The sequence below is a fragment of the Saimiri boliviensis genome, chromosome 1, assembly GCF_048565385.1.
Source record: "Saimiri boliviensis isolate mSaiBol1 chromosome 1, mSaiBol1.pri, whole genome shotgun sequence".
Lineage (NCBI taxonomy): Eukaryota > Metazoa > Chordata > Mammalia > Primates > Cebidae > Saimiri > Saimiri boliviensis.
This window is the reverse complement of record NC_133449.1, coordinates 115,751,739-115,763,944: the sequence shown is the minus strand read 5'-3', so window position 1 is coordinate 115,763,944 and position 12,206 is coordinate 115,751,739. Positions and strand designations below refer to the sequence as shown.

The 12,206-nt window shown below is 48.0% G+C and overlaps 1 protein-coding gene across 1 annotated transcript; it reads left to right on the top strand.

Annotated features, from left to right (window-relative positions):
* The first annotated feature begins 7,065 nt into the window (after positions 1-7,065).
* On the top strand, positions 7,066-10,729 carry MT4 (metallothionein 4). Its single transcript, XM_039475890.2, has 3 exons — positions 7,066-7,164; positions 9,466-9,531; positions 10,460-10,729. The coding sequence occupies exons 1-3, from the start codon at positions 7,134-7,136 to the stop codon at positions 10,549-10,551; spliced, it is 189 nt and encodes a 62-aa protein (XP_039331824.1). The 5' UTR covers positions 7,066-7,133; the 3' UTR covers positions 10,552-10,729.
* Positions 10,730-12,206: the final 1,477 nt, after the last annotated feature.

The following is a 12,206-nucleotide window of genomic DNA, read 5'->3' as shown; positions in this document are numbered from 1 at the left end:
GCCGTCACAGAAACCCTGCCTGCGTTCTTCTTTTCTGATAGTCATGGACACACTTATCACCCCTACTAGAAAATCAAGCTCCTGAGGACCACGGCTCAGCTCTGTCTGTTTCACTCACCCCATCCAGAAGGCAAATTCAAAGCTTGGCATGCAGTAGGTATTACATATTGTTGCCGAATGATTGATTAATGAAGGATAGAAGGAAAAAGAAAGAAAGAGAAAAAAATGGCTGGGCAAGGTGGCTCACACCTATAATCCCTACATTTTGAGAGGCCAAGTCAGGAGGACCATTTTAGGCCAGGAGTTTGAGACCAGCCTGAGCAACATAGCAAGACCCTGTCTCTACAAATAATTTAAAAACAAAATTAGCTGGGCACAGTGGAGCACATCTGTAGTCCCAGCTATTCCAGAGGGCAAGGCATGAGGATCCCCTGAGCTCAGTAGTTTGAAGCTTCAATGAGCTCTAATAGTGCCACTGCGCTCCAGCCTGGGTGACAGAGTGAGACCCTGTCTTAAAAAAGAAGAGAGAGAGAAAAAAAAACAACAGACGAAGGAAAAAGCAAGCAAGGAAGAAAAGAACAAAGAAAGGAAAGAGGAAGGGAGGAGGCAAGGAAGGAAGGAATGAACGAATGAAGAACGGAAGGAAGGCTGGATGGACAGTTGGGGAGCCTCCTCACCCTCTCCAAAGCCTGCATCTGGGCTGCCAGCCAACCTGGACCAGCCACTTTGCTGCTGTGGGCAATGAGTGTGGGTAATTGTTGGCTTCGGCCTTATTCATCCTTCCTGGGGGCCGTGTGCAAAGCAGAGGTTTTTGCTTGCCCACTGGGTACTGAATTATAGCTGTGGAGCCGAGTCCCATGTAATTAACCAGCAGCCGCAAGCCCCAGAGAGTCTGTGAAGGTTGCCGAGTGCACAGGTGGTTTGGGCCCTGAGCAAGGCAACTGCTAATTAGCCTTGGCCTGGTTTTTACCATCCACAGCACTGGGACCCACCTCCTGGGAGGCTGGCTATACATTGGCTGTGGAGTTCCTTACTGGAGCTCCCAGAAAAGCAGAATTTTGCGTGTGTTTGTGCATATACTTCGGTTACGAAGAGAGGCTTTCTTATAACTACTCTAAAAGAGAGTAGTTCTTCCATTTGTAATCATCTCCGTTTTAAAGATGACACACTGGTGTTTAGAGAGGTGATGTGCCTTGCTGAAAGCATTGGTGCTGAACTCCAGGTATATGTGACTCCCTATCAAGTTGCCCTATCACTCCACTATGAACATGAAACCTTAATATCATCTACCATTTCTTGAACACTTGGTGTGTTAAATGTGGGATCTTTATTTTCTCAATTCTCACCATAACTTCATGAGTAGACCCACTTATTCCCATTTTGTACTTGAAGCCGAGAGACAAGGGAGCATGTCTGAGGTTGTACAGCAAACAGAGAGGAGCCAGGATGAGAACAAAGTAGGAAAGTCTGCAGCCCACGATCACTGTGCTGTCTCTTGCTAGGGAGGGAAAGGCTGAAGAGACATGCACAGTTAGCATGGGGAAGCCTAGACCATGGCTCAGTTTCCATATGTTAATGGTTGATCAAGCTGGGAGGCAGGAACATACAAAGTGTACCTCAGTTAGATACCATTGCACTTCTTCACACTGATTAGATGGGCACACTTTTCAAAGGTACTGGGGAAATGGGGACTCTCCGAAATTGCTAGAAGGAGCACACATTGGCATAGGATCTTTGGAGATCAGTTGCCCCATACAACCTAGCCATCCTTCTAGGGAGGAATGAATGCTCTTTACATGAATAGGGCTATTCCTTGCAGCATTTTTGTAATAGAGAATATGTAAAAGCAAGTTAAATGTCATTAGGGGAATGGATAAGTAAAATATGGTGTATTCATACAATGTAACATTATAATCAGGCATCAGCATGGAGAGATTTCAAAAACAGAATGATGGGGCCAGGCGCGGTGGCTCATACCCGTAATCCAAACACTCTTGGGGGCTGAGGCGGGAAGATCACATGAGGTCAGTAGTTCGAGACAAGCCTGGCCAACATGGTGAAACCCTGTCTCTAGTAAAAATACAAAAATTAACTGGACTTGGTGGTTGGAGTCTGTAACTTCCAGCTACTTGGAAGGCTGAGCTAAGATAATCACTGGAACCTAGAAGGTGGAGGTTGCAGTGAGACAAGGTCACGCCACTGCATTCCAGCCTGAGCAACAGAGTGAGACTCTATCTCAAAAAAAAAAAAAAAATGATGGAAGGGAAACACAGTTGTAAAACAATATTTGTATTATAGTACCACTTAATGTAATTTTAAAAAACACGTAAAGCAATACTGTATACATCTATACACATAGATAGGAAAAGTATAAAAACAAGAATGGGGAGAATACATGTGAATTTTATCATTGACTTCCTTTAGAGAGACAGAGGAGATGTCTGGGAGAAATATAAAAGGAACTTTAATATATTAAATTCAAAAGATTGATCCCCTGCTTTGTTCCAGGTACTTTTCTGGACACTGAGTATAGGGCAGTGAGCAAAACAGATCAAAATTACCGCATATGTGAAGCTCACATTTTGGAAAAGGACCAGACATGAAACAAGACAAATATGCAAAATATATAGTATGTTTTATGGCGGTAAGTACGAAAGAGGAAAAAGAAAGCAAAAAAAGCACACAGGTAGAGTGGAAATTTTAGAAAAGTGGCCAGAGGTTACTTCACCTGAAGGAGAAGACAAATATCTCCAGACAGCTCAAGTAGATATCTAGGGGAAGATCTTTTAGAGATGTGCAAAGGCCCTGGGACTGAGTCATGATTGACAAGTTCAAGTACTGAGCAGGCAGAGAGGTTGGGGAATGCCATAGAGCAAAGGCAGAGAGGAAACAGGGGCTTACCTGGTGGCAAAGAGCTTTTTTGTTTACTGAGTGAGATGGAGAGCTTCTAATGGATTCTGAGCAGAGCAGTGACACAATGTAACTTCTTTTCTTTCTTTCGGCTTTTTTTGTGACCCTGTCTCACTCTGTTGCCCAGGCTGGAATGCAGTAGCGCAATCTTGGCTCACCACAACCTCTGCCTCCCAGGTTCAAGTGATTCTCCTGCCTCAGCCTCCCAAGTAGCTGGGACTGCAGGTGTGCACCACCATGCCTGGCTAATTTTTGTATATAGATTAGACACAGGGTTTTACTATATTGGCCAGGATGGTCTCAAACTCCTGACCTCGTGATCCACCCACCTTGGCCTCCCAAAGTGCTGAGATTACAGGCGTGAGCCACCATGCCTGGCCATAGCTTTTACTTTAATAGAATTAGTCTGAGTGTTGTGTGGCTAGTTAGGGGGTTTGGGGATAGGTAAAGAGGACAGCAAAAAGGGCAGAGGTGGTGGTGGGGAGCTGCTAGGAAACAAATGCTGAGTCTGGGGGCGATGATGGTGGCTCAAATCAGGTGGCAGCCACAGAGGCAGACAAGACTGTGGGAGGATCTGGCAGAAAGTGAGCAGGAGCAGGAGCTCAGCTGGGGATAGGAGGAATTTGAAATGCTGTTTGACATTCACATAAAGGTGTTGAGTAGCAACCAGGCTGTGAGACTGGAGTTTGGAAGAGAGGCTGGGTCGAAAGCCTAAGTTGGGGGCAATCAGCACATAGGTGGTGTTTAGAGCCATTAGCCTGTTAAAATTTTTTCTTTTCTTTTTTTCTTTTTCTTTTTATTTATTTATTTATTTATTTATTTATTTATTTATTTATTTATTTTTTGAGATAGCACCTTGCTGTGTCACCCAGGCTAGAGTGCAGTGGTGCAATCATAGCTCACTGCAGTGTTGAACTCCTGGGCGCAAGCAATCCTGTGACCTCAGCCTCCCAAGTAGCTACAACTACAGTCGCGTGCCATCACACCTGGCTTTTTTTTTTTTCTAAATAGAGACAAGGTCTTGCTATGTTGGCCAGGCTCGTCTTGAACTCCTGAGCTCAAGCGATTCTGCCACCCTGGCCTCCCACAGTGCTGGGATTATAGGCATGAGCCACCATGCTCAGCCCTGTTAAATTTTTATTTCTTAAAATTAAAAGAGCTGAAGCAAATAGGGCAGTGTCAACATCTGTTAATTCTGGGTGGTGAATACAGTGGTGTTTGGAATACTATTCTTTGTACTTTTTAGTATGTTTGAACTTTTTCTAATAAAAAATTAATGAATAAGCAGCTTATAAAGCCACAGAGGCTTTAATGTGCTGAACAATTCTGTCACGAGGGCTTTGGATGTAAGCCATGAGCACCAGCAAAAAGCTGAAAAGTCAAATTCAAATATCCCCCATCGCGAACCTAAGCTCAGTGGCAGGGGTTGGCCCTGTCTCTCTGAGCTCCTGTTTTTCTATCTGGACAACACGGGGCTGACTTCTGACTTATCAGGGTTCTCCCAGCGCTGATCATCTAGGATTCAAGCTGGTGCCCCATAGGCCACTCTACCCACTCTGATTTTACCCACTAAGATCTCTCTCCTAATCTTATATATAAGGCCAGAAATACCCCCAGGAGAGGGGTCTGTAGGTGGAAGGTCAACTTTTCCTCCAAACAAACAGAAACTGCAGCAAAGAGAATCAGAAAGGACAATGCCATATACTCTCTTGGCCCTGGGACCCAAAAGTTAGGTTGAGTGTAAAAGCTGGGAGCACTGAGACTAAAACGCCACAATATTTACGGCTGATGAATGCATCCTGCTCGGGACTGCAGAGCCATGTGGGGGTCTGTGAGCCTGAAACATGCAAATGGGTGGGTGGCCAAACCAAACTACCAATTTTTATTAGACACAGATCGTGATCATCACATTAACAGTAATAATGTTGGTGATAATAATATTGCACCAGATTTTGAACTCAGTGCTTAATATATATTCTCTCATTTAACCTCCACAACAACAGTACTGTAAGGTTGTCATGGCATGAGCTAGATTTTGAGATGAGGAAACTGAGCCCCAGAGAGGTCGAGCAGCTCTGAGCTTCAGAGCTCAAGCAAGTCTCCCTGTGTTGCCCAGGCTAGGCTGGTCTTGAATTCCTGGGCTCAAGCGATCCTCCCACTTTAGCCTCCCAAGGTGCTGGGATTACAGATAGGAGATTGTGTCTGGCCTGGTTTTGATATTATCATTCTTGGGGCCTTAAGCAACTTCACACTGTCCATCATCCAAGGAAAAGGCGATTCCTAGCCTAGGTAGAGGAGGGAGAGAAACGGCTTCGATAAGAGCGAAGGAAAATCCCCTCCTCTCTCTGGTCTCACTTGGTTAGGCCAGACCCTCTAAGCTATTAGTACCTGCTGGAGGGCAGCCCAAGAGGTGGAGGAAGCCAGGCCTGCCACGAGAGATGTGCCGGAACTGGACTGGGGGTGCAGGCCCAGAAAGATGGATCAGCCTCAGGACTCTGGGAGCAGCCATACCTGGTCATGGGTCTCCTGGGCTGAGATGTCCTCCTGATCATCTGAACTATAAACTGTTTTTACTCACCATCGGCTCCTCAGTGCCCAGCACAGTGCCTGGCCCTTAGAGGATGATGAATGAATACATGTCCCCTACTAGGCTGTGAACTCCTTTAAGGGAGGCACCATTTGGAGATCACTGTAGTGTTGCCCTCTCCTCCCCTCCCCAATGCCTGCCACAGTGACCTGCTGATGACCATGGAGCCATCCCTTTCTCCTCATTGGAAGCTCTCAACCCCAAATCCATGGTTCCGTGGGTCAGACTGAAGCCCAGGTGGTCCTTATGGATGAATGATGGAGACCCCAGCAAGCTGAGAACTGGGAGGAACGTTGAACGCGTGTAGAGATGCTTCAGGCATAGGTTTTTCACCTGAGAGCTCCCAGATTAGGGCGAGAAAGGTAAGAGTCATGATAACAATTAATCATGCAGGAGCTTAGCGAATAGTGAATGTCGTGAGAAATGTACATACACATCAGCCAAGGAACACAGAGGGAGATATTTCTTTCAGTTAATCAGAGGTGACTTCCCGGAGGATGTGTAATCAGCACCACCTCCAGAATTTCTCCATGGGGAGTGGATGAGCATGGTGACTTGTCAGGGAAGCTTGAAGCTGTATCTTCTGCAGGGCACTTGACAAAAGACTGAGAAGTAGGCCGGGTGCAGTGGCTCACACCTGTAATCCCAGCACTTTGGAAGGCCGAGGTGGGCAGATCACTTGAGCCCAGGAGTTTGAGACCAGGCTGGGCAACATGGCAGAACCCCATTGCCACCAAAAATACAAATAAATAAATAAATAAATAAATAGCCGGATGTGGTGGCGTGCACTTGTGGCCCAGCTCCTCTGGAGGCTGAGGTAGGAGGATTCTTTGAACCTGGGAGGTGAAGGTTGCAATGAGCCACGATTGCACCACTGCACTCCAGCCTGGGCAACAGAATGCGACCCCAACTCAAAAGAAAAAAGACTGAAAAACAGCCCGCTGCCCACACCAAAGAATAGGGTTATAATGGAGAGTGAAAAGGTGGTTAAATCTCACCCAAATCTCCTCTTGCTTCTCTTGTTGTGTGTGGTCTAGAAGGAAAGGTTGCACACTCTGAGTGGGCACAACCCCCAATTTTCCACCTTCTCGCTCATGGGAAGGGTACGAGCCAGTAGAGGTTCTTGGTGGGACCTTCCAAAACTCAGGGCCAAGGACAGAGGCCCCGGTCTGCCCATAGTAAGGGCTTTTACGGGGGAGATAGAATGAGGCCCTGAGCCAGGGCAGGAAGAGCCGCTGTGAAGGAGGGAACAGAAATGGCAGACATAGAATGCATAGGACTTGGAGACAAGGTGGATGTATCTGCCCATCTGAGCTCCATGTGTGCGTTTGAGCCTGAGCCTGGTTTCCTTGAAACCTTGGCTGGTGGGCAGGACAGATGGGTGCAGCCACCTGTACCCCTGGTGAAAAGCGACTGTACTGCTCAGCCTTTCCTCTGCCTTCTTCTGCCTGCTCTTCCCAACCCCCAGCCCAGGGCATCTGGCTGGGCCGTGTGCAGGGCGTCTGGCCCCAGGGAGAGGTGGGGTGAGCTGCAGAATACACCCACATGGCTATAAATGGGCAGCTTCTGGCTGCTGCTCACTCAGCCTCCCTTCCCCAGCAGTAACAGCACCAGAACCTTTTGGACGCCCTGGACCATGGACCCCGGTAAATGTGTCTGCATGTCTGGTGAGTAAAGAGGCCCAACCTCGGGTCTGGAAACCTTGGACCAGCTTCCTACAGGTCCCTGATGAAAAGTTCCCTTCCCTCCAAATAGGAGCCACCAATGGGGTTTGTCCTGGGAGCTGATGGGTGGACTGGCTGCCTGTGGGGCGACTCCCACTCTGTGTTAGCTCCCAGCCAGCTTGTCTAGAATTGGCATCCTGGCTCAGGGAATGGCTGAGAGGGGGCACTGCAAAGCTTGGTCTTTCTAGCTGTTAACCCCTAAGGGCAGCCACCAGAGTGAGGAGAACTCTGGCCCAGAACCTGGCAATCTGGTTCGGGTCCATTGCCGCCATCCCCTCACTGGCACTTACTCATTCTGGTCCTCAGTTTCCTCATCTGTAGACTGAGGTTCCTTACTCCCAGCCAACCACATCCCAGAGTTGCTATAAAAGTGCTAAAACCGTTAAGCACCTGCAGATGCCAGGGGAGTTGCCTCTAACTTACGTGGACTCTTGAATCTTTGAAACGGCTTAATTCCACAGAAGCATGTTGGCCAGAAGGAGAGAAATCAGGGTTCAAAGCCATCCTGGGATTTTATAATCATGGAAATGGTATAAAGAAGTCTCGCAAGTCTGGGTGCCGTAACTCAACCTGTTGTCCCAGCACTTTGAGGCTTAGGCAGGAGAATCGCTTGAGGCCAGGAGTTCAATGCCAGCCTGGGGAACATAGCGAAACTCCATGCCTACAAATCTTTTTTAAACTTAGCTGGGCATAGTAGTGTGTACCTGCAGTCCCAGTTACTCAGGAGGCTAAGATGGGAGGATCGCTTGAGCCCAGGAGTTCGAGGCGGCAGTAAGCTAAGATTGTACCACTGCTCTCTAACCTGGGTAATAGAGCAAGATCCTGTCTCAAAAAAAAAATGGAGTCTTATAAGACTCCCTTTTCCTTAACAAATCATCTCTGTACCAAAAACTTGCAAAAGAGGCGGGAGCTTCTAGCATTTTGAAACTCAAAATGAAAGATGGGATAGTTTTTTTCTGAAGTGTAGAGTCTTTACAGTATAAAAACAGACAGTTTTTATGGTGTAAAAACAAGATCTGGGCCAGGCATGGTGGCTCATATCTGTAATCTGGCACTAGTGGGGGTAAGGCAGGATGATCGCTTATGCCCAAGGAGTTTGAGACCAGCCTGGGCAATATAACAAGTCCCTGTTTCTACAAAATTTAAAAAAAAATTAGCCAGGTGTGATGGTGCGTGCCTGTTGTCCCATCTATTCAGGAAGCTGAGACAGGAAGATCACTTGAGCCCAGGAGCTTGAGGCTGCAGTGAGCTGTGTTCCCACCATGGCACTCCAGCATGGGTGACAGAGCAAGACCAGAAAGGAATAAAGGAGAGGGGAGGAAAGGGAAGGGGAATGGAGGGGAGGGGAAGAGAAGGGAGGGGAGGGGAGGGGATGGGAGGGGAGCAGAGGAAGCTCTGTGGCTCTTGTTTTGAGTTCACTGACGTTCCTTGACCTTTCTTTAACCCATTCATGGTTTTCATCTTGCCTTGTGAAAGTGACAAGGGTGTGAAAGGTTTTTTATTTTTTATTTTTTATTTATTTTATTTTATTTTTTTATGATAGAGTCTCACTCCATCACCCAGGCTGGAGTGCAGTGGCAAGATCTTGGCTCACTGTAACATCCATCTCCTGGGTTCAAGGCATTCTCATGCCTCAGCCTCCCTAGTAACTGAGATTACAGGTGTGTGCCACCATGCCCAGCTAATTTTTTTTGGTTGCATTTTTAGTAGAGATGGGATTTCTCCATGTTGGCAAGGGTGGTCTCAAACTCCTGGCCTCATGTGATTCACCTGCTTGGCCTCCCAAAGTGCTGGGATTACAGACGTGAGCCACTGTGCCTGGCCAAGAGGATGTGAAAGGCTTTGACAGTTCCGAGAGGCACTTGGGCTTGGTAATGTTGGCTGCATTTGTTGGTTCCCATTGTACATAAGAATTATTTGTGTTACTTTTCAAAAATATGGACTCCATTTCCCCACCAACATTTATGAATGAGAACATCTCAAGGGTTGGTCCCAGGAATCTGCATTTTTACAGTTATCCTGGACGTGATTGACTCAGCCATGCCAGTTCCCATCTGTGCCCTGTGACTGTGGAGTATTGCACAGTACTCGACACTGGGGTGATGCTCAGCAGCCTTGTCACCCTCTTGTCCAGTTCCCAAGGACAGCCCAGGAGCCCTGCCACTGTGACAGTCGGCATCATGCCTTACGTTCCTCACTCCGTCTCCATCCTCACGTCCATGGTGGCTCTGTCCTCTCTTCTAGGAGGAATCTGCGTGTGTGGAGACAACTGCAAATGCACAAACTGCAACTGTAAAACATGTCGGAAGAGTGAGTATGGTGACTGGGGACACTGTGGGCTGGGTGTTAAAAAGGTCCAATCTTAGCTGGGCACAGTGGCTCACATCTGTAAGCCCAGCATTTTCGGAGGTCGAGGAGGGTGGATCACCTGAGGTCAGGAGCTTGAGACCCTGGCCAACATGGTGAAACCCCGTCTCTACGAAAAATACAATAATTAGCTGGGTGTGGTGGTGGGTGCCTGTCATCCCAGCTACTTGGGAGGCTAAGACAAGAGAATCGCTTGCACCCCGGAGGTGAAGAGGGTTGCAGTGAGCTGAGATGATGCCATTGCACTCCAGCCTTGGTGACAAGAGCCAAACTCAGTCAAAAAGAAAGAAAGAAAGAAAGAAAGAAAGAAAGAAAGAAAGAAAGAAGGAAGGAAGGAAGGAAGGAAGGAAGGAAGTAAGTAAGTTAGTTCAATCCCCATCCTCAATCCTCCAGCCATGGTGATTGGAGAGGTTCTAGACGCCTTTTACCCATTTGGTAAAGATTTGAAATGAGAACCATGCAGAGACCTACGGCAGAGCTCTCCATGGCTGTAGCCCACCGAGGGATGAGGGCATCCACAGTGTTTGGAGCAGGAAGAGGACTGTGGGGAGGTTCTGTCCCGCCCACTGGTAACGGGGCTAGAGCACTGGTCTGGAGTCATGAGCCCTGGGTTCTAGTCTTGCCTTTGCCACTGTCCCATAACCTTGGCAAGCCCTTTCTCTTCTGTGAGCTTCTGATGGGCTCTAGATGACCCCTGGGATCCCTTCCAGTTCTAACATCTCTCAACCTCCTGTCCCGGGATTTTTGCTAATATAGATTGAAGCCTCATCCACATACCCCCTTTTCCTACTTCCTCTAAGTGGTGGGAGGGGCAGTGGTGAGATGGGAGTGTTGACCCCCAGCGGATCTGTGCATCTCCTGACTCTTTCAGGCTGCTGTCCCTGCTGCCCACCGGGCTGTGCCAAGTGTGCCCGGGGCTGCATCTGCAAAGGAGGCTCGGACAAGTGCGGCTGCTGCCCATGAAACCCATCCATCGTGTCCACCTCTTCCCAGGAGAGAAAACTGGGGAGCGTCTGTACAGTGCATGAATTGAGAAGGTGGAATAATTGTACAATATGATGTGCTTTTTATATATTTGCCCAAATGTGGTGTTGGTCGCATTCGTGTAAAGTACTTGGGGCAATAAAGTTTTCACTCTTGGTCGGCTGGTGGCTCAGAGCATTGTGTTACCATTGTTAATCCAGCAGGACCAAAAGGGGTTGCTTCTGTTGCAGATTCTGTAACCACCCACTTGTACCTGTGACAGATGGCTGCCTACTGAAAGGTCCTGCGACTCTGCCTGGGGGCTTTCTTCTGCTACACAAGCTTGCTTGATCCATGCACAGGGCAGGCCAGGAGTATTAAGGTGTTAAAGTCACTGGGAACAGCCCTTAGCCAGTAAGTGGAGGTCGGTGGGTAAATATCACAGCGTCTTCACCCCTCAAAAGGACCAACTCTGAGACTCATTCTATACTGTCTCCCAGAAGCCTCTAGAAGCACTGAGCTTCAAAAGCTCACAGCAGTAACCTGCTCATTAGTATAACCTACAGTGACCTCCTTCCTTGTCTCACCTCCCCATTTCCCCATCGTTACTTCCTGGGATTTCCACCCAAAGAAACTATTGGCACAGTGTCCACTTTGTGGGTAACTTCATCTTGGCCAGGCTCTCCTGGCATAGCTCAGAATGCCTCATTGTGCAAATGTAGCTGTTTAATGGGCTTGAGCACTGAATCAGTCATGAATGGAGGCTGTGTGTATCTGAAGGTAATCTCCAAGGCCAAGACATTGAGGGTATTAGCTGTCCTGGTTTGGTTATTTGGACCAGTCTTTAGGACTGGATGACCTGGCAGACATGAATCAGGAAGCAGAACCTGGTGGAGGTGCAGAAACAGCATCCTAAGCAGAGGTCCTAGAAGATAACTATTTAGATAAACAGCTGAGAAGGCAGAAGTCCCTGGAGGCTGGCATTGGGGACTGGGGTTGATCCCCAGCTCTCACCCACACCACCATCCTCAGCAGAGCTGAAGGTAAAGCCAAGCTCTGAGATCATGTTCATTCATGCCATCCCTGGCCTGAACTAGGGCCCATCAGAGAACAGAGCGGCCTCCTCCTCCACCAACCTCTGTCAAAAACCGTCAGATACAGGAGTGGGTGAGAATAGAGTCTTTGCTAAGGTCACAGAGCAGCCCCAGGGTGTAGCAGAGGGCTGGCTGGGCTCAGCCAGGATTTACTGCGTGCTTCCTGGAACTGATCACCTTCGTAATCCACACTGTCATTATCCCTGTTTGGAACTTAGCTGGGACCTCCCTGGGAAGGTTTTCACCCTGTGTCCATGAGTTGTGCCTTAGACACAGAATCATAGTGCAGTGGAAACAGCTTGGTCCTGGGGTCAGACATTCCACCCCTCCCTGGCAACATGACCTTGACCAAGTCATTTACCCTCCTGAGGCTCAGTTTCCTCATCTGTGAAATGCATCTCCTTCGCAGAGTTGTAGAGAGAAAGTGTAGCATAGAATCTGTGCACATAGCAGGTACCTCATGAACAGGGATTTTAGCAGAGCTACAGTCTATCCTAGGCTTCTGTTTATTAATCTCTGAAAAGGCCCCTGCCAAGTCATTCTCTGTCATTGTAGCATTCT